General features: G+C 36.5%; 1 protein-coding gene across 4 annotated transcripts in view; it reads right to left on the bottom strand.

The window, feature by feature from the left end:
* The window catches only part of STRN (striatin), a 71,909-nt gene that overhangs the window by 28,482 nt on the left and 20,875 nt on the right, over positions 1–22,552 (bottom strand). For 3 of the 4 annotated variants that reach the window (XM_082049559.1, XM_082049560.1, XM_082049561.1), the window contains exons 3-8: positions 21,974–22,047; positions 18,812–18,890; positions 16,647–16,811; positions 5,243–5,378; positions 4,142–4,277; positions 293–403 (exon numbers count right to left, since the gene is read on the bottom strand). In XM_082049559.1, coding sequence (XP_081905685.1) covers positions 293–403; positions 4,142–4,277; positions 5,243–5,378; positions 16,647–16,811; positions 18,812–18,890; positions 21,974–22,047 — 701 coding nt within the window. The remainder of the gene's footprint in view (positions 1–292; positions 404–4,141; positions 4,278–5,242; positions 5,379–16,646; positions 16,812–18,811; positions 18,891–21,973; positions 22,048–22,552) is intronic. The other variant, XM_082049562.1, reaches the window with a different exon arrangement.

Genomic DNA, 22,552 nt, shown 5'->3' with positions numbered 1-22,552 from the left:
TGCCTTTTACAATTTCAGTTTCTGAATAACAAAGTATAGTGCATGCTGAAAGCAAGAATTTTTAATTAATCCAGCACCTGGTTGGAAGAAGTTGTATCTAATCCAACTATTTACCAGGTAACTTGATTGACTGTCATTAATTTCAACCCCTGAGAACTGGTGAACAGGAAAGCAGTCAGGAGCAGCAAAGTAAAAGAGTAAGTAATTTTAGGAAAACATTGAAAGAGAGATAGAATTAAGGGTGTGAAAGATGTGGGATTTATGATTTTAAGGTGCAATGTTTTCCACTTACTCTTCACCCCCTTTTTCCCCTTGCGCTCCTTTTTGTATTGTTCCTTGAGTTTGGTTATTACTCCCTGGTCGACATTCCAAGCTTCAGGCATGAGACACTGGTCTTCCTTTTCTAAACAAAGTGAAACAAATGAAACATCCTTTTTCAATAATGTCACCAAGTGATCTCCACTGAAGGAGGTAACAGCTGCTGTCAATGGCATTTGTCTTATTTTAAACAGACAGAAATAGCACCAAGCTTGTGAAAGCTGTAAAACTGCTACTCACATTCCACTTCTACTTGCTCAGAATTTTCTCAACATAAAATTGAGACGAAATTTCACATGCCCAAATTCTATGACCGAGCACATAGCTGTTCATAAATGTAAGCAACATTTGCTTTATAATAAATCAGGAGATATTTTGCAGCTTTTTCTTTCCTCCAGGGAAAGAATTACTACTGGTCAATATAACAACTCGGATGAAGCGTCACTGCATTTCAAATTCTCATTTCATTGTCTTTGTGCTACACTGTCATTTACACAAAGCAGCAACACCTTTAAATCTTTTTGGAACATAGTACATGCCACCAAGGTTTGAATAAAATCTTAAAACGCTAAAGCTATGCAATTTCACAAAAAGGGAAAGGCTTGAGTTACTGAGTTACTAATCTTTGAAAAAATACACAAAACATTTCAGCATACCTGTGACAAAAATATCTCCTTTTTTTTTTTGTAACATCTCTCTTAAATTGTTTCCCCTGTGACATGATACAGAGAAGAAGTATTCCTCCAACAGTACGGTATTTGGAGATTTTGGACAGAACATGTTACACGAGTTCAAATCTCTAAGTCCTTTTTTCCATATATGGAAAGAATGTACTGAGGCAGCTTAGAAAAATAATTTGTGAGAGAAGGGAGGTAGTGCAGCTTTTCCTGATATATATTTATTTTCATGACCATCACACCTACAATTTTTTTTATTTACATTATATTTTTGCTTTGTTTTCCTCATTAAAATCTCAACCTTATTATTTAAAAATCAATTCCTTTCAGATCAAGTTTTCTTTCTACATCAATAAACTGTTCTAAACTTTTTAAAATACAAACAATACTACACTTATCCTCAGACTAATATGCAGAAAGGGCATTAAATATCTGTAGAGGAAGCACAACACTATCAATCACAACCTGAAGTTGTTATTATGATTGGATACAAAAACTAACATGGGCTGTTATTGGGACTGACTTGTTAGAAATTATCTATGCTGAAAAAGACCTAAGGATCCTATCAACACCAAACTGACCAGGAGTCAGCCGTATCCTCTTGCAGTAAAGGCAATCAACCATCCCCTGGGCTGTATAAACAAGAACGTAGCCTGAGGGAAGTGACTGTTCCCCTCTGACCACACCTTGAGTACGGTATCCAGTATAATATTTCTTATACTGGGAAACATTGTAAGTATAATGTCAAGGACCCAGTATTGACCCAGTATTGACCCAGTAGAGCAAGTCCAGAGGATCCGCCAGGATGGTTAAGGCAGCTGGAGCAGAAGAGCTACAAGGAGCAGCTGAGACCACTGTGAGCACTCAGTGATGGTGAAAGCAACATCTTAGTGCTGCTTACAACTACCTACTGGGAAGATGTAGAGAACACAGACTCTGCTGGGCCTTGCAGCACAGGACAAAATACTTATTAGCACAGGAACACCAAATACCAGAATACTGCCCATGAGAGTTTCTGGGAGCTCCTTTCTTGGAAGATATTAAAAACTTGACCAGAAGGCAGCCAAAGTAACCTGCTGGAAATGGACCTGAGCAGGAGGTTGGACTAGCTGATCTCTCAGTCCTGTGAAGCCTCCAGTCCTGATCCTACACTCATAAGTGACAGATCAAGTCAAGACCCAAATTCTTGAGGCATTAGTGTTTTTGCAGCAGCTATGAAAACAAAGAGGTATTAATAAGCTGAAAAGAGACTCTAAAAAGTCTGTGGGCTAAGTCATGTCCTCTTAATACTTATGCCCAATTAAGTACTACTGATGATCAAAAATTGCACGAAGAACTCAAAAAAGGAAAGAGAAAACCATGTTTGAGAGAAACAAGTATATATTTTTTCTGGGACCACATTATAAGTTTTATTTGTGCTTTTTCGCCCTCGCTAGACAGGATCTTTTGCTCTCCTCCAGCGAAAAGTTTAGATACATTTGGATAAGATTCTACTGGTTCTAGGGTAACACTTAATACACTAATTTTCTACACACTGTCCCAGATGCTTCCTGCATGTCCCACAGGTTCTGTTCAACTTCAAAAGTGGATCCTGAACTACTAGTGTGTGCAAGTGCTTTATAGCTTAAAAATTACCTGAACACTTCTGAGGACCTTTTCAGCCAAATGGATTCAACAGATTACTGTAACTGATGACTAAAGCCTGGGACACAAAATGAAGTAAAGACTTCCTCTGTTTGCTTCTATCCTCACTACACAACATCACTCTTCTACGCTACATATAACAGTTTCACTTAAATTAACGGAAGTCATTCGTAATGGCAGTTCCTTGAAGAAGCTTGTTCTCATAGTCACCATAAAAGATACAGGTTGTGAAACAAGTATTTGAAAAACATGAATGTCTGTACCTCAAAAAAACCCTTAATATTTCTAGAAATGAAACTACTACTTTCCATGACAATTTATTTTTAATGTTAGACTTTTGCTCATTTGTATTCAGCTGTCATCAATGAAAGTAAAAATAAACCAGAAGTGTGAACTTGAGAACAAAAAAGCTCCTGTTGGCATACTAACTTTTTGGTGACACAAGCAACAGCTACACTTATCAAGCATAAATGGATAAAATTTTAATATTAAATAGAAGCATCAGAACAACCTAATATATTTCACAGAAAAGAGTAAAATTCCTAAATTTGTTAGGTGAGCAGAACACTGACTGCTGTATCTAACAACACTGAGATACATCCTCTTAAGAAGAGAGACTACACCGCAGTGAACAATAATTTGGAGTCCAACCAGGAGCTGGACAGGGCTTCAGTGAAATGCAGAATCTCTGAGCTGTTGGCTGACATGAGAGCCACAACTACCATGGCTTATTTGTCTGTCAAGGTTTCAGTTCCATTATAAAGCTCAATTATTTCCCATTCACCTTCCGTAGCTCCCTCTGTGTCCAGAGCAGCTTAAGGAGGTAAAAACTCCCCATAAAGATAATTAACCAGTCTCTTCCTTCTTCTCTTACATACACAGTGGGTTTATGCAGAATAATTACATCAAGGTAAGTGCATGCTGGCGTTCTCGGTTGCAGTACATGAACCTCAGAGGACAGACAACAGTTTGTGAAATGTCTCTCTACAGCTAGGGGGCTAAAAGATATATTCTTCTGCTAAATTATTAAAGAAAACTTGAGCAAGTGAATAGTTCATATTGCCCAAATTGCTAACACACAATAAAAGTACAACTAATTCAGTCTTTATGACTCACATTATTCTGTGTATCAAAGTGAGAAAAAGCAAAGATTAAATAACTCTAATGTCATAATTGTGAAATACACCTTTACCAGAGCCCTTCATTAGTAAGGGTCATTGGAAAAACCTATTGAAATTCCACTTATAAAATTCAAATTCTCTGTGCCTTAATATTAAAGGAAAAAGACAAAGACCAGAAGCATAAACCTTGAAGAATCCTTACATTAAAGCAGCATACAGAAAAATGAGAATATTTTGTCCAGAGAACTTCAGTGTGCCAATTATTTACTGCAGGAATACTCAATATGTGCCGTGATTGTGACAAAAATCTTCATCAACCACTCACAATATATTCTTAGCACATTTTTTTTTCTCCTGGTACAATCCATTAGATTTTCTTACCCCAGTCTGTTCCATCTCCCGAACTTCTTGAATCCCCATCACCTTCATCTGAGGTAATCAAAAAGTCGAACTCCTTCAAAGCTTCTTCTGTATCTCTGTCTTCACTGCTGTCAGACAGCACTCTTTTCCTTACAATCTAAAAGGTCAGGAAGGAGAGAAAAAAGCTGAGTTAAGTTACACACATATCTTTTTACTGAGCAGTACTGTCTTGTCTTCTACGCAAAATCCTAATGGGAAGGTGAAGAAGAAACAGAAAAGTGTATACTCATAAGCTATCCAGAATAAGCATACAGACTTTGTTCAAATTTCTAAGTCAAGATGAAATTTACTATGGAACTTTCTTCCTGTGACAACCAACAATCAATCATTTGATAATGAATCTACACTGACCTAGGAAACACAACTCATTGAATAAATATTAATTTTGAAAAGAAGAGAGGATAAAATGGATTACTGACTGTATGTATCTATTTTATGTGATCATATGACAAAATCATAGAGCAAAGTATAGATCGTGAGGGAATTTCAGGTATTTGACTGAATAAAAAAAACCAATTATTAATCACATGTTAGAGTTTCTTCCAGTTATACTTTTTCTTCCTTCCACAAGATATTTAAAGAGAAATGTGGTATTTCAGTTCAGTATGTCACATGGATAATTTTTTACAGGTAATTTTAAATATCAACACATGTATATAAATATTCAATAAACAATGTAGTTTTGACATGAAACATTACAAACAATACCTTCGAACTGAGCTGAAAATTGTAAAAAAAGACGTCTGCTACCTTAAAAAAAGCATCCAATATATTATATATCAAAAGTACTAGGCAATGTGAAATAGCAGAAAAACAATCAAAAAATTTTTAATCTGTCACTGCAAATTTAAAGCAATAAAGAAGGCAAAGCTTAACTTGTACCTACAAACTCAGAAATCCATATATAATTCCTCTTACGCACACATGCTTGGACAGACCATCATAAAGATGCATTAATGATTTGCACGTGTACATACAGAGTCATATACTTTGCATATAGGCATCTCATTAACCTCACTTTTTCTGTTCTTCGTAACTTTTTCAATTATTTTTTCCACTCACTGTTGCGCTATCAATGATTGTTTTCTCTCTTCCTTCAAGATCTTCTTCATCTTCTTCATCGCTAAAGTCCGCAGCTGCATTTTCAAGAAACTTGAAGGTCTCTAGCAGAGAGGCAGAGTCAGTCAATTCAGGTTTCCTAAACAACAACGACAACCATCATCATGAGTAAAAAGAAATCATAAAAAAGTCACTTTTGCAATTACCAGTCTGTTCTGTATCAATATTCAGCAATACATGAGACTCAAAGAAGCCTATAGGTAAAAACAGACCATTACAGGTAAAAATGCCTGTGGGTTAAAAAACTAAATGTTATCCATAAACTATCTCTTTAGAACCAACAATTATTCTTCATCCAGCTGCAATTACCAGGACAGACACTTCAAATTTTAATTTGAAAAGCATTTTAAAGCAACGCTCATCTGAGCACCCAAAAGCAACATCAATACCAATACATCATTACTGAAAGCCTCAGCAACAGGGACATGAGTTACAGCTAATAAGCTGCTCTCCCACATGTACATCAGGGTACAGGAAAACTTTGCTCCTGCCCTCTGATGTTCCGCACCTTGCTGGGAAACATGAAACTCTAGGTCTATCATTCATTAACTTTTGAGACATGGTAAATTTACCACTATAAAACAATATAATAGGAAAATACCACTGATGATGAAATGTTTATGTAGACGTTAACAATAAACAATAAGGAAACAGATAAAGGAAGACTGGGTAAAATTATGACTGCACTGGCACAAATTCAGGCAGTGCCTCAGAACATGAAGCATAAGGGTGGTCATACTGAACAGGAAGAAACCAAGAAGGTCCCACCATAATTAAAACTCTGATGAAAGTACAATTAAAGGTCTCCTAAAATTAACAACAGGTACCATGTTTTCTATGCAAAGGATGCACTTCTCTACAAATCACTCAAAGTGGTGAAAAAAAAATTCTTCCATTTGAATTATAATGATTAACTCCAGTAAAACCTTGTACATTCTTTATATGGCTTCACAGCAGTGAAGACAATCTTTATGGTTTTCTTACCTTTAATCAGTAGTCTGTTTTTCATAGTTCATCACTAAATGCACGCCATCTTGATTTTCACAACCACTGAAACCATAGAAGTCTTTCTCTATCATTTCGGAATTGTAGCTCTACAGTGTCTTGCACAGTCACCCATGCTACCAGCAAGTGCCTCACTAATGCTGTATTTTGCTTCTGCTGTGACCCATTTTAAAACATTCAATCAACCAAAAAGTCTATATAGTACAGCCTTTTAAACTCTCCGCAGTGTGAACACCTGATTATCCATCCTTTACCAACTTATTCCAGTGTTCCCTTATAACACTCTTCAAAGGTTTATTACAGGAAACATCCAAGAGCAAAAGCTCTGATGTGTAATAAGGCATGACAAGCAACACACTTCCTTCCCTACACAGTCTCTGCCCAAGCAGTTCTATGCTTACATGACAACAATTAGCAGGAGTGGCTATTTCATAGCCCCAATATGTCTGCATCTCATTAAGACAATTTGCTATGCTACACTTTCTGCATTCACTTATTTCTACATCCCAAAAATACCAATAAAGATTTCCATTGCCACCTGAAATTCCATATATACAGTAGCATAATATACCATGATGTACAGTATGTTTTCATGGTCACTGGTTTTACTGAGAATATTCCTTCCAGTTTCCCATATCTTGGATAAGAACAATCTCAAACATGCTTCCAATTTGTCTTGCTTCCTGCAGTATTTTGTTTCTATGGCAAACCTGAAAGGACTCTGTAATATTTTTCTTTTTCCTTAAGTAATCACTACTTTTGCAGATTATAATACCTCATGAATCTGTAGTAATAATGTGTATTTTCATAGAAATCCTATGGTACTGTTATTTCGCTGTTTCCAACATACAGATCTTGATAAGACAAAACTTGCGATGTGCTTCACTTCACTAAGTTCTTGATTTTCAGCAAATTTTCTGTGTCCTGGTCAACTTTTAGTGGACTAAATCATCTGACAACAATTGTATTTGCTTCTTCCTCTGTATTTTGCTGTGTAAAAATCTGCCATGTAAAAACATTATGGTTGCTGATCAACATTAGCAACTATGCGGCATGCTATGCTAAACAGCAACATATGAACTAATACCAAACACAGAATATAAAATTTTAATCTACTAAAGAGACATATCGCTCTACAGGTACATGTATTTGCAGTAATTCATACCCAGAGTTGGTTCTGTACTCATTTGATCTTAAATCAGGCTCTCTCACACTGAAGTTCAAAGTGACCACCAAAAGAGAAAGTTTTACCTTTTTAAAGTAACTGGTCTGAATTCAACAATCATACTAATTGTTATGTATTTTAGTGCAAAAGATATATACATAATTGTATATCTCCATTTAAATGGGAGTTACCCATATCTCATGCATTGGAAAACACAGTCATTTATCATGTATTTAAAAAGTGCATAGTACAAACATATACGAAGTCAGCATAGTGCCACTGAAGATTATCTGTGCTAAGGCACAACTTCCAAAGAATTCATAAGAAAAAAAACAAAACCAAAACCACAACACCAAAAACAAACAACCCCACAAAACAAACAAACAAAAACCAGACAGAATTTACAGAATATTTAAATCACTTAAAGGTTCTACAGGGAAAAGAAGCTTCAAGTTAACAGACAGGTTGATTTGCTGTATTGTACCCCAATGCGCTTTAGCAGTCAAGTCAAAATTAACTCAATAATTTAGCTATTTTTCACCCTTTAGCAGCACATACACATAATGTATTTTAGATATTACTGTCAGTATGAACACTTAGCAATACTATGAAATATATTCAAGAAAATGCCAAGCCTTAGCTAATTTATATTATGTAATTTGATCCAATTTGAAGTTTGCTTGTTTCATTATCATCCGTTTGTTTATTTCTCTTATGGGGTCAGTCACGAAGCAACAAAAAAAGTAGAAGTGACAAAAATATATTCAGAGATAGGGTAGTATGATTACTTTAAACTCCATTTTAGAAAAAGAAGCACAACTCAACCTTTCCAGGTGTTTTGTAGTCTAGAATACATTTTTTAAAAAATAGTGGGTGAAAAAATAGAGCAGAGCTCCACAGGCAGGGGCTGATGCATGAACTGTAGGTACTACAGGCATGAGCGAGGCAAGACTATGACCATGTTCAGAACCTGTTGCAAATAAAGGGAGACCAAAAGAACCAAAAAGGTCTCAAAAAGGACAGTTCCTCTTTACTGGACTATCCTGGATCAACACATATGCAAGGGAGAACATAATTTTCAAAGTGCAAGATCTTAGGTGTTGCTTTTTCCTTCTTCCCCAGCCATACTGTCTAAAGAAAAACTGCTGGGGAGGAACAAGCCAGAAACTCCAGACAGCAGGAGCAGCTACAGAGGCTGCCAAAGCAGAGATCACAGAGCAAACTGATTTTGTCAGGACTTCCCCAACCCTGTGCTCCCCAGCTGCTAGTTCTCACTCTTTCCCACTGCCCCTTCCTCAGTTGTGCTCCGCAACAGCACCCTTGCATGGTTTTCTCCCAAGCACCTAACCTGGCCCTCTTTCCTTGAGGGTTTCATCCCAGTTGACTTACTACTTCCAAACAAGCAAACAAACAAATATATATATATATATATATATAAAAAACTTTACCAATATAACATTTTCTATTAGGTACCATTAACTGTGCATTACGTTCTCCTCTCCAGTAGCTTTATCCAATTAGACAGGAAAGTCTCTGGGGCAGAGAGACTACCTGCTATTCATGACTGCACATGATTAGATGCAATAGGACAAACCGATGTCACAAACATAACAAGAACAATAAGTAGTGCCAGAACATAAAGTATAGCTACATTAATGCTGCTGGGTTTCCCATATTACTACTAACAGATGGGCAGTGTGCAGATTTTGTGAATATTACTCTTGACATAAGGAACTTCTGATCCCTAAAGATAAGAAACTTTTTCCTGTTTAAAACACAAAATTCCTGTTACAAGTGGGTTGGTAACTGAAGTACCTCCCTTAAAGCAATATAAACCTGAAACCACATTAATATTTTTCTCCTCAGGAAACAATGCCAGAATTTTCTGCAGCTGTGACTGCCTCTAAAAATCTCATCCCAATTTGTATTTTACAGGTTGTTTAATCATCCAGATTTCTCTTAACCCCCTGGCCCCTTCAAGACTAAAAATAATAATAATCTCTTTCCATGAAATCTAACAAATATGATTTGTGGATGTTCCACATGCACTAGTTAAAGTAAGCATGGCTCTCGCTTGGTCTCAGCAGGCCATACAGCCAAGTCTCCATCTCCTGCCCTATAGTCACACAGCTCACAAGGCAAGTATTTTGTGTAAAAATCCAGTTGGCCCTGACACTGAAATATTAGCAGCTTTACAAAAAGTATAGTGTTCAGTTGGCTCTCGACATTCAATATTCAGGATCTTAACAAAAATCCTATTTCTTACTGAGTGACACGTAGAAACCATAACCTATAGGAAAGGAGAAGTTGTTACAGGGAAACCAAAACAGCACATTGATGACACCTTTCCCACTCCCAACATGATACAGTACATTTCATATTGCAAAGTGAAGTTTAGCTTATACTAAAGCTACATTACAGACGTATTTTTTTCTAACCAACACATTCAATATTTCTACCATTATCTTCTCCTTTGTTGAGAATAACTCTTGGGAGCCGTGGTCATGTCCAGGGAGACCCTTATAAACTTCTCCCACGAACTGCCCAACCACAAGGCCATTGACTGCCTTGGTCCTACTCACTTCCCCCAAGCGAAAAAAGGAAGCAGGGGGGTGTTTTATCCAAGACATACACAAGTTATCTTACACAAAACCAGATTTTATTGGTAAATTCAGAAGCAGGAAGAAACACCATAATAAAGTTAAATAAACACAAGTTCAGGTTAGGCTGAGAAACGTTTCTGGGGGCCCCTACAGGAAAAATCCTGTTGTGACCCAGCATTCAAAGAGCTATTCCAACATACTGTCTCTTCAGCCTTTTTTGTGGGCTCAGTTTCCTCCTACTATCAAAATGAGCTACTGCAAGATCATGAGTTTTATTAATTCCCCACAGAATTTAGTTATTTCATGTTTTCACACAGTCTTTTCACCATGGCTAGTTTAGCTCTTTCAAACTGGACGCAGTAAATAAACACATGCAAATTCAAACGTATTCCTTTCTGTGACAACTGTCTTTAAGGAACAGTTCATGAAATCTTCAATACTGTGCAAAATCTTTCATAATGAAGCACGGAAAGCATCAAACTAAAATTAAACTATGGAACACTTACAGTCATCAAAATTTACACACAAGGAACATGGGGCAGGCTAGACAGCCTGTCACAACCTTTGAAACCTTGTATAAATTCACACCACACAGTGCAAGAACCAGTGCAACACATACTACAACTAGTAAGCAACACTTACAAAATGGTTTGGATATAAATTGGAATCATGAAGGAATGCCATTTAAAAAGGAAAGGCCACTTCTCTTGCCAAATCTAGTCAGATAACTATAATATGTCAAATAAACAAGTGTTTTAAAGATCAAAAATATAAAATAAAATCCATGTTTGAAGAACCAAAGTAACTTTCCTGAGTTATTTCTCCATCCACCTCCCCTCGCTTTGCTTCTCTCCCACTGCACAACTTCTCCATGTATTTCTCCCCAACCCTTCTGTACCATGAGTCTTACATGACATTTCCAAGAAGCATCCCTCAATCCCTTAAGCCCTAGGTCTGTACCAATGAAATGAAAATAGTGGTCCACTGGTACTACTTTCCTCACACAAAACTTGAATCTACCTATTTTTTCTCTGCTTCAATGCATCTGTTGCAAGTGTCCAGGTCTGGCCTACACCAGGTGCCTTTGAAACACTTGTTAGGTCACTGCAAGATGGAGTCAGGGACAAATGGGAAAAGGGTGAAAAAAACATCAGTAAAGTGAATAATACAAATAGATTTTGGATTTTTTTCTTTTTGTAATTCAGTATTTTAGTGTCACATAACATTTTGGAAATCGTTTTCATGGCAGATATTACCTCAGGTTGTTAAATTCAGAGGTATTTTCCCCAAATAAACCATTTTATAAGCAAGTCAACACACAACATTCATCAGCCAGTATGCAGCAGTTTCATTACATGGGTCAGTGTTAATAGGATTTAGAGATGCAAAAGAGTTACTCAAGGCCTTCTGGTATAGAAAGACATTAATTCACTGAAGTGTAAATTGGAATGATTTGTTGTACATCAGAAAGATAAGGTCTTCAAAATGTTTAATTTTTGAGAAGGTCTTTAGATTTGCTCTCAATGTTTTAGGTGTGATGCTTTTTTGTTCATGTAAAGTACAGACAGTGGAAGCCATATTCAGTCCAATAAAAACAAAGGACAATAGATCAGTTTCAGACAGAGACGAATATATCATTCAGGACCATGCTTCTTTAAAAGTTTCTACTTAAATATAGTTCTAATGATCAAGCCCTTAACAAGAACTCAGATAATTTATCTATATTGTTTTTATGTATACACACATCCATATATATGTGTATATACATACAAATGCTTGGTATACCCTCGTTCCTTTCCAGTTCTATTCCTTTATTATATTTGCTTTCACTCATATCAATTGGTAGTCAAATACACACCTTCAAGAAGGTAAACTAATTTGACTGTTTAGGTCAATAAGATAAAGCTATTAAAAATGAGGTAATAACTGCAAAAAAGATACTTGAATACTCTCATGTTCTAAAGGCTACAAGTGACATTTGCAGGCAGCTTTCATCTCTGTTTCAGTTTGTTGGGGAAAAGCACCCATTCCTCTCACTGCAGATGTTAAGAATTTCAACCATTACTACAAAGTTATTATTTTAGTATCTATTTTTGAGTCCAGTCATGCCAAGTGGTACTTATCTTTTTTAATGCAAGTGAGCTGATCTGAAGAAACTGAAAACAGATTCCCTTTTAAATTCCATGAAAAAAGTGGAAACAGGACTATATTATCTCATGTTATCATATTAACATTTCATTTATGGAATCAAAATCTTCCGGGGTGTATTCAAAATCCACATGATGTCTTGAGTGCTAAAGTTTTCAAGAGGATCTGTACATTAGCAAATAAATAGGCAATGTAAGAAGACAAGTTTGGCCACAGATGTAGCATCTAGTAACACAAAGACGGAGGCTACTTCAGTTAAAAGTAAGGAAATAAACTGATTTGGCTTTTCAAGGCTTTCAGACAACAGTAGTTTGTTCATCACTGTACCAAAATAAAAAAAACAAAACCAAATAGGTGGGGGAAGTCTTCTGATGTAACTGCAACCCTTTAAGATACACAATATTAAGCTGAGGGGTATGAGGGACCAAATGACAATTTTCTAAAGCAACTGGAGCTTAGCAGAATTCAAGTTACATATTGTCTGCTGCAAACAAATATTATTGTCTTTAGTATTTGCACTGTGGTAACTACTGTATGCTTCTACACACAGCACCAACATCACAATAATCACCCCAAACATTCTAATAGCATTTCCCACAAAAACACTCAACTTCCTGTCAATATCACAACACTGAGTGTCCAAACTCTGCCTGTTGAGGTAGGTATAGCTGGTATAACAGACAAGCTCTGATATAACAGACAACTCATTAAAATTTGTAAAAGGTGTAGTGAGTTGAGCAGAAGAGAAATATCCTCCCTACCCACCACAAAGTATACACTTCACACATCCCTCGTGTCAGAGCAAAAATGCTTATCCTTACAACAACAAAAGATATTCAGAAAAAAAAAAAAAAAAAGGACAGAAGTGTGGGTGTCTGCTGTTGTCAGAAATACAGTCAAGTAGATCAGAGGTATTACTGAAGCAGGCTGAGTAGCAGCAATAATCACTATACACACATTAACGGGCTTACACAAAAAATGTGTTAAAATCAGACTGTGCTGAGAAGTATGTCAGCTCTTCTATTATTTTACTGATACCAATTTGTATTGTTCTCCACCTCTTTCATTTCACTGAGAAAGTATTGATTGATTACTAATAAACAATAGTCAAAAGATAAAGGAAGTTTTGTTTCCCATTTGATACCCTTCTCTCCTCCTAAAGAGGCAACCATATGGCAGCATAAAAGCATCAAATACCATTTTTTGCTTTCTTTGGGATTCATCACATGAGTGTTCAGTTGTACAGAAGGCAGTTTAGCCAATCTGTTCTTTCTGCAATTTACATTGCTACATGGAGAAATCTTTAAGGAAATTTAAAGCTCACGCGCCTTCTATTTTCCTGTTCCTGAAACACATCATTGTGTCCATTTTCCTTCTGTTTTTCACTGTGCCATTTTCCTCTCTATTGTACATTATCTTCATCACATTCACTCACATTCTTTCCAAACTTCTGCTGATTTGTGTCCATTGTTCCTCACCCACAAACTTTCTCTTTCTTCAATCCCCATACTCCACTTCTCACATTCTTCCCAGACTTAAAATCTGCACTCTCAGCTGGGTCCACAATCTCATGCAGTTCTTCCAAGATCAAACAAACCGATGTTCTACGGACGGCGTTTCCTCACTTTAACTGAGGTCAGATTAGATTAGTTTCCGTGTATTACATTTTGTCCAGTACTCTGCTCTTTAAATGTAACTAAACACCTTCAGGCTGACCACCAGCCTGAGACTTACTAGCAGACATTTGACATCAACGTTCATTAAATGTTTTGAACCACAAAGTTTGCCAAACTGCATTGGCTTGAGCAGTCCACAGCTTTTTGTGGTGATAGCAGGGATTTCTCCAACAAAGAGGTTCACTGTATCCAAAAAGCCAGAGAGCATCTTCCGTCTGCATTTTGGTTTGCAGCTGTCCCAATGTCTGGTGGTCCTGGCAAACACACACACATGTCCTTAAACTTCCTCGAATTGCAGTAAGGCTTTGCTTGGTTCCTTGTTCTTCCAATCTGTCACCGTAACTTTTCTATCACTACCAAACTGCAGACAGTTCTTCATCACGTTCCTTCTAAATGCACAACCTTTCTGTGGCCCCAATCCTCTTCTCACTTTACATCCACTCTTGGAATAGCAAGAGGCTGCTTAAAGAACTACCAATCTTTTTGCCCTCCTGGTAAGTGGCCTAGCACTGGTGAGGTTGCTTCAAAGAGTGCCCCTGCCTTGACTGTGGGCCAGAATTTAGTTGAGCTACCTCAATTTTTCCCAGTTCTGACAATCAGGTAGAAAAAGCAACAAAATAAGTAATGCTGACAGCAGATGAGGCAGGGAACAGGTAAGTATGAGCTGAGTACAGTATCTCATCTCATTTCTGATTTCCCATCTGCCATAAATCTCAAGAGGCAAACGATGATGCAGTTGGGAGGAGAAGAACAGTGCCACATGCCACAGAAACAACCAAGTGTAACATTTCACGGTATCTAGTAGCACAAGATGAAATAGTTGTTAAATAACAGGCAGTCGCTACCAGGAAGAAAGCCACAGAATGCTTCCTGCATGAAAAATTGAAAGAAATGGTCTGAAAGCGTATTTGAAATGGCCAGAAGAATCACAGCATTGAAAGTTAGCCATGTATCCAGACTGACCAAGGAATTTTTGTAAAAAAACAACATTTTCCTCTCAGTGAAGGAGAGCTCAGCTGACATCCACAAACTCAAAATCACCCAGGAAGTTTGACGTGACTACGCTGAACAAGATCCCTGGAAAATTCCCTGAAAAACCCTGGAGTCACTTCTTGCCCATCACGTATCTCATACTGACGGCCCCCTTCTGCACTACAAGCCAGACGAAAACCCTCTGTCAAAGCCTGAAGCCTGACCAGCCTTGCAGGTGACAAATTTGCAGAGCCACAATGGAAGTGAAGTCACTTTTCTCCAGCAGTGAATATCCTCAGCCATAGGACAGATGACAAAGTGTTAAACCTAATGTCAGACCTACCCAGAAAGCAACTAGATAGGAAAGAAATGCAAATGCATCCAAAAATGCTATATCGAAACCACTGTCCAACCATCTCATCCATCAAATAACTACCTTACAAATGTATCCATTTGCTTCAAAACCAAAGTAAACATATTTAAATAAATTTTAAAGTGTAATAATTGGAGCTTTATTTACGTACTTCCCCCAAAAAGCGACCCCTTCACCATAAATCAAACTAAAATTGTTACTGTAATCTATCAAGCTTTCCTTGTTCTTCAAAAAAAAAGCTGCTGTACATAAAGGACATGGTTTGTCATCTATGTAGCAGCACAATATATTTTAGTAGCTCGTGAGTTTTCTCATAAATTCAAATTTTCCACCTCGCAGCATTAGACTTAATTACATAGCAATGAACTTCCACCCTAACGTAACTTGTTGGCCTGAAGTTGCTATCTGCTGGATATAATTAAATTTTACAAATGCTTTTTAAAAGACAGAATGTGTCATATAAGAGTATTAGACCTTAGGAAAACAAGGCCTTGCATTTTGCCTCATCAGTATAGAAAATGAAAAAAGAGGGAGAATCTTTGAGGAAAGCTGTGCTCCATAGTGTAGCACAAACCACTGGGAACAGTTACCTCATGTATTGTTCAGACAAACAATTCTGTACCATTTTCATTACTTTTCAAGTTTTACAACTACAGTATCTTAAGCAAAACCAAGCAGATTTTTTTACTGAAGCCTCTACTGTTACATTTCAGATATAACTTACTCTTAAAAAACAAAACAAAACAAAACAAACCCCACACAAACCTCTGCATGGAAAAGAGAAGAAAATGGAAAAAAAAAAAAAAAAAGACTCTTGTGTTTTCAACATTATTTAAAAGTAAAATTAATCACAACAAGCTTTTACATTTCTTGACTGACTTTTCACAGTATTATAAATATTGAAAGACACAAATTAATACCTTACATTTCAGCCACATTTACATGTTTATCTATTAGTGGAAAATGAAAAACCTAAGAGGAATAGGAATGTAACAAGTTTCCCTGATCCAGTCAAAAAAATCCTATATCTCATATAGATTATCATGTCATAGCCAGCACACATCAGAAGAGCAAAGCCTATAATCGATACAGTAACATGTTCCAGCAATACAAATAAACAGTTAACTTGAAACAACACTGACCTCTAGCCACTTCGGAATTGTTTCTCAAAGAGGCTTGATTTACTTTGTGCTGCCCTTCAACTGAAAAAAAACTTATGGTGCTTTTCAGCTGTAAATCTTAAGAGTTACTTCCATACCTATTGCTTAATGCAATAAAATTAGTTAAAATTGCTCTAATCTCCAGCTAGAGGAAAATTCTTGAAATCATCTCAGTAAACAAAAATTTGTTCTACACCATTAAGTGCATTTATGCAGAAAGATAACATTGTCATCCTGATGCTTACCCCATCATCGCGTTTTCTTTAATCTGCCCCTCTGTGCCATTTACCATTGGCTCTTGATTTCTGTTCTCCTTCTCTGAAGCATCACTTGAGAGGCCCAATAAAGCTCGTACTCGTTTTGACTTCACATCCAATATCGTGTCGGTGTAGCCCACTTCTTGTAGATACCTGTAGGAACACAACTCATGCTAATCTTCCATGCACATCATCTCAACTATTCAAAACAGTAAATGAAAACTTCTCCCCCAACTCATCTTCAGCCCCTTAGCTTAGCAAAGTAGGGTGCTGTGCTAATGAAACATGCTTATAAATGACCCTGTACCAGCTGCCGAGGGATCGCCTCTTGCAGTACCAGCCTCTACAGTCACTGAGGGGAAAAAAAAATAGCCTAGCAGTCAGAGGTTACACAATACGTTATTCATTCATTTACTAAAATGGATGGAAAAGAACTTTAAATTAAAATATTTACAACTGCCTTACAAAAATCACCACAGTTGCATGTATAACATGGCCATTTTGTTCTTCAACACACAGAAACTACACATGAAGCCTTACAAGAAGTGTCAGATATGTTCCTTATGTAAGCATTTTTAGAAGCCTAGAAAACAGCGAATAAAAACAAATTCTGTAGCTGTAGCTACTAGCAAAAGTTGCTATTTATAATGCACTAGGTTTGATAAAAATCTTTGCCTCGTTTTTTTCTTATTCTGTAATGGATCTGCAAAACATTTATTTGCCTTGCATATAAAGGCTGGGCAGCAAGAATCCTGGTCTAGCTTGTATGAAAACCTCAAGGTCTAAAGTTGGCTCTTTCATCAATATACCATATTGCCTTTGGAGGTAAAGGGCAGAGGGAAAACAATTATTTTTTAAAAAGTAGAAATCGGTCTCTGTCCTTTCCTCTAGCATATGGAGTTCACAGCTCTGTCTTCTCAAGAGCACTGCATTGATTAAATGATCAATATTCTAGAGAACTCTAAAGAGGGGAAATGCTATTTTATAGTAACAGTTGTTACAAAGAACATGCATTTTTTCTGCAAGAAGATTCTCCTCCAACTATTTAACAATATCCTCTACAAAACCACATAAGGAGATAAATATTGATAGTTGGCTATACAAAAATCAAACAAGTCAATTACACAAATCAGAGTCCATCAGCAATACACACTCTGTATTCAGCACTGCGTCACTTCTTTATTAATTACACTGAGAAGGAATGACTTGTCTTCAAAATCACTGATCCAAGTCAAGACCACTTTATATTTATTCAACGTACATGTAAAGATTTGAACTCTTGAAAAAGAAAAGCATGTACAAGCCATCTAGCAGACAGATTTAACTTTTGTATGATTTCTTGGAAAAAAGTCCTTTACTATAAGCTCCAGACTGTCCTTACTGTCTCCCTTCCTGCTCATTTAATCCTATGTAATACATCAAAAATAAATTAGAAATTAGTTTTGCTAGCTGATTAGAAGACCCTAGAATCTAACTACCAGCATAAAGGACCAAGCAAATGAATGAAAAAAAACAGATAGAGACATTCTGATGAGAAGTCTTTAAGTGACCTCTTCAATTTAAACAATGGGCTGTAACCAAGGCAAAAAACCCCAAAAAAATGTGACCAAATACCTTGGAAATTAATTAACTCATTATGACCACAATTCAAAACTTAGATTAACAGACATTTGCTTTATTGAGATGAACTGAGAACTAGAAAACTTCTAGTCTAACCTTCTGGATAGTAGTCTTTTTTGCACCTAGAGCAGGCCAAAGTAAAAGTTATCCCACTCAAACACCAGTTATTTTTATTTTACATAGCTCTTAACAGAATTACTTGTGTGTGTTGTTTTCTAATAGCAAAAAGAATTGCAAAGTGCCATGACCCAGTGTTTTCCTAAGCATATTGTCATATTATACTCAGTGAAAGAAAAGCAAAGGAGATTAGGTGCTTGTGATTTGACTTGACTTCTCATCTGAACTTCTGAAATATTAAAATTTTTCAAAAACCTAGGAAAAGTAGGGCAGAAACGAAATGAAATTCATTACACACACTAATGTTTCTTGAAAGAAAAACTAACAGAAAAAAATCAAATACCACCCTCATCACATTTCACTACCAGATTCTTTCTCTTGCATTCATTATTCAAGTATTTTTTTTCAACACTTACTGTCTTAGCAGCTGTCGTCCTTGTTTCCATATTAGCTGACTGTTCTGTTGTGGCTGAATCTCTGTCTCATTCCCTTCATCTAGAAAAGATTATTTAATTACAAACATTTTTTTCCTTGTCTGACTTTTTAAATAGATGCTCATCCACTTGAAAAGACAAATGTGTTTTTTTTAATGTTATTAGGAATGGTTTAATAACAGAATAAAAGATTCAAGAGAGAAAAAAATGCACATAGCACGTAACTGTAGTACTACATACACATGAAGATTGTCAGGTACATCGTGCTGTGTGACAGGAAGTTCCACTGTTCATCAGTGCCTTCCCTTCTGTCTCACATCCAAAAGCCCCATCTTTCTCCTTTTCCTTTAAGGGAACGTAATGACATAGACAATCTGCAGTTCCGTTTTTGCATTAACCTGCCAATATATTTGCTGCTTATAATTTAAGTTTGAATAAAAACATCTTTAAATGCTAACACTATCAAATGCAACTGCAGCATGGTATCTATTTACAACTTACTGTTCAACCAATTTCCTTAATATTTGACTGTATACCACAAAACCAACAGACCTACACACATCAACCATATATGTATTAGTTTTCTGGAATGAAAAAAATATATATACAATAGGAGTTGTTTATTTTTTTAACCTGAAAAGCTGTTGAAAAATTTTAACCACATTTTCGACAACTATAAATTTATATCGAAACAGTACTACTCCAGGAAAATCCACAAAAAAAATTTTGTGGCTGTTCTGATAAGAAACCTACCTAAATGCTAGCAACCAACTGCTCCACATTTATTCCATATATAGGTTCATGCTACATGATGGTGAGGGTTTTTCCCCTCCTCCAGGAGATACATAAGCATTTGCTTCCCAAGATAAAATATCTTGGTTTATTATCTACAAAAGCCTCTACAAAACTGGAAATCCTTGCGGTCTAAACACCAAAGGATGAACAATCTTCTTGTGTAAACAAAAATTAAGAACCAGAAAAACCTGTTGTATGAGTAACTCAATATGTGACGTGGAAAAGCTACTGTCCTTACCGGGAAGTCATTGACCTTTAAACAACTGAATTAACACCACACAGAAAAAAACCCACCACCTATCCAAAGAAGCTATCAAAGACTAATCAGAATCCACATGCAAGGAGAGTCATATGAATTTTATCCACCTCAAATTCACAAATCCATTTAACAGCAACCATGGGAAATAATCAATGCACAATCATTTTTTGATTACAAGTGAACACAGTTGGACCCCGTACACAACTACCAAATCTCACTTCATAAGAATTAAAACATGACTGAAACAAATCTGTCTGAAAACTCCTTTTGAAAGCAAAACTCCTTCTTCCAAGGGCACTTAAGTACCTCTACAGGCAAGAATTCTGTTTTGCTTAGTCTCCTCGAAACTGATGACCACTGTAACAGCACTTTGCAGATCAGAATTAAGGGACTTGCATTATGAGCAAGTAATAGCAGAAGATATCACAAGCAGTTAAAAAAAAAAAAAGCAACCCTTCATCAGGAGATTGACCTCTTTCTTCTAAACTGTATCACTGGCTCCCCATAGAGAGAAAACAACCAACAAGGGCCCATTTGGAAGAACTATTAGAGACATTTCCATGTTTTTTCCTGAATGGGCAGAAAAAACAGGGGCAGGGGAGTGAAGACACAGGCACACAAGTAAATATTTATCAAAGACAACTCCAAAGGAGCATGATAACAAAGTTTCTGTTTTAAGTGTGTATCTTCAATTAATCCAGGTTTGATACAGAACAAAAGTGCACATTTCTGACAGCTACATATATAGAATGCAATGGGATAAATCAGGATAATGGACTTTTAACAAAGGAAATTCCACTGCTGTTCACTTTGCAGAAGTAATGCACTGGCTACAGCTCTGCTGGGCAAGCCAGGCCTTGCACTACATTCCTCAGCTGGAAACTGGAGCAACATGCTCTATCTGCATCCTGAGAAATTACAAAAAACAAGGATATCTAGCATTTTGGTATGATCAGGACAAAGTTTTCTAGTGGTCCAGATACAGATTGGGGTCTTCTACTTAGCAACTCCAAATTAAGCTTCAGTTAAGGAAATAACCTTGACAATAACGTGAAATAAAACGTCTCAAAAATTCATTATATCTTCGAAAAGAAACACCTAGTGTAAAGTTTCATCAGTTGGTGCAGGGTTGGATTTTTTGTTTGTTCAGGTTTTTTTAACGACCTTCTGAATCCAATGAGATAAGAATTAACCATGATAGTAAATCAGACCATCCCTTCCACCAACCAAGTGACAGAGCTGAGGTATGCAGACTTTCTATATCCTTTATGTACAGGTGGTTCTAGTTTTGTGGCTGTAGTAGGAGTATCAGGGGACTGAGATAGAAAAATCATCACCTCTTACTTCTCCTTTCAAGGGTTTGACCTATAACCAGATCTCTGTACCCCTTGAAAGGATAGGCAGATAGAGAGATGAAAGGAAATAATTTAAGTTCTTCATTCCTCAACTTCAGTGCTTAAAACTATTTGTGTTAAGTCAGAGGTGCACCTTCTAGAAAAACAAATTAGCTTTCCAGAGACCGCAGAGACCAACAAACTGTCCTCTCACAGCACAGCACTGAAGTGAGTTGTATGCTTTTCCAACGATCACTGCAATTTTGTAAATAAATTCCCCACTCTCAAACTCTCACTTTTGTCTAACATGCACTTTCATTATTTTTCTCCCGGAATACCATTGAGGTAATTGCACAAGAAATTATGTACTATACATTTCAAGTCCTTTGTGATTAACTTCTTATTCAGAAGAATTATATAAAGATAAAAAGATTCTATAGCTATAAATCTAGTATGGCCCTGTTCCAAAACATCCATACACATTACTCACGAAGAGAAAAATTATTCTATCCAGAAGCAGATTGTTGGTTTGGGTTTTTTTTAAATCAAATTTAATTTGTTTTATTAATAGAATCTTTCAGAGCATTAGCATTCATTTTTAATTTTAGAAGAGTTAAATACAGAGTTCATTAATTATCTCTATTCCCATTGCTTCCATTAAGTGGCTTATTTTATCAACACTATCCTTTCAGCATTTGCACAAACCACAGTTAAACTTTTATGCCAGTAACAAACATGTTCATAGGAAATTCTTACCAGAATCATAGTTGGGTGGCTTCATATCTCCCTGATTCAATTCTGTGCCATATTTCAATTTGTGATATTTAGCCCTGAAAGAAAAAAAAAAATTACTAGCACATTTAAAGGCTCTCTCTAAACACGTAAGTGTCACCTGTCATCACCTGAAAAGCCACTCCTTTCTTCTAGGTTAGGAACAAAACAATTTCAGCAAGACTTCAGATATGTAATTTTGTTTAATTATTTTTTCCAAGGTTGACACATAATTGCAAAGTGATACTGATGAAACACAGGATCAGCAGACTGCAGATCTTACAAAATGATCTTGCTACAAGAAAGGTTCCTTGCCTGCAGATATGGGCTACTCTTTGTTTCCCTCCTCATTTCCCCCTTTCTTTTTTATCTGTCACTATGAAAAATTTTTACTATCTATGTCAGTTCAGTTCCATCTACTTCATATTTCATATTGCCACCTCCATTAAGCAAACTTCGTCATTTTATTCCTCAAAATGCCGTGCTTTCCAACAGCGGTAGGCCCTCAGACCTGTTCTAAATGAGATTTAGCACTAACAGCAGCCGATCTACACCGATTTCTCA

This window comes from Streptopelia decaocto (assembly GCF_964273445.1).
Source record: "Streptopelia decaocto genome assembly, chromosome: 3".
Taxonomy (NCBI): domain Eukaryota; kingdom Metazoa; phylum Chordata; class Aves; order Columbiformes; family Columbidae; genus Streptopelia; species Streptopelia decaocto.
This window is presented reverse-complemented; position numbering and strand designations above follow the sequence as displayed.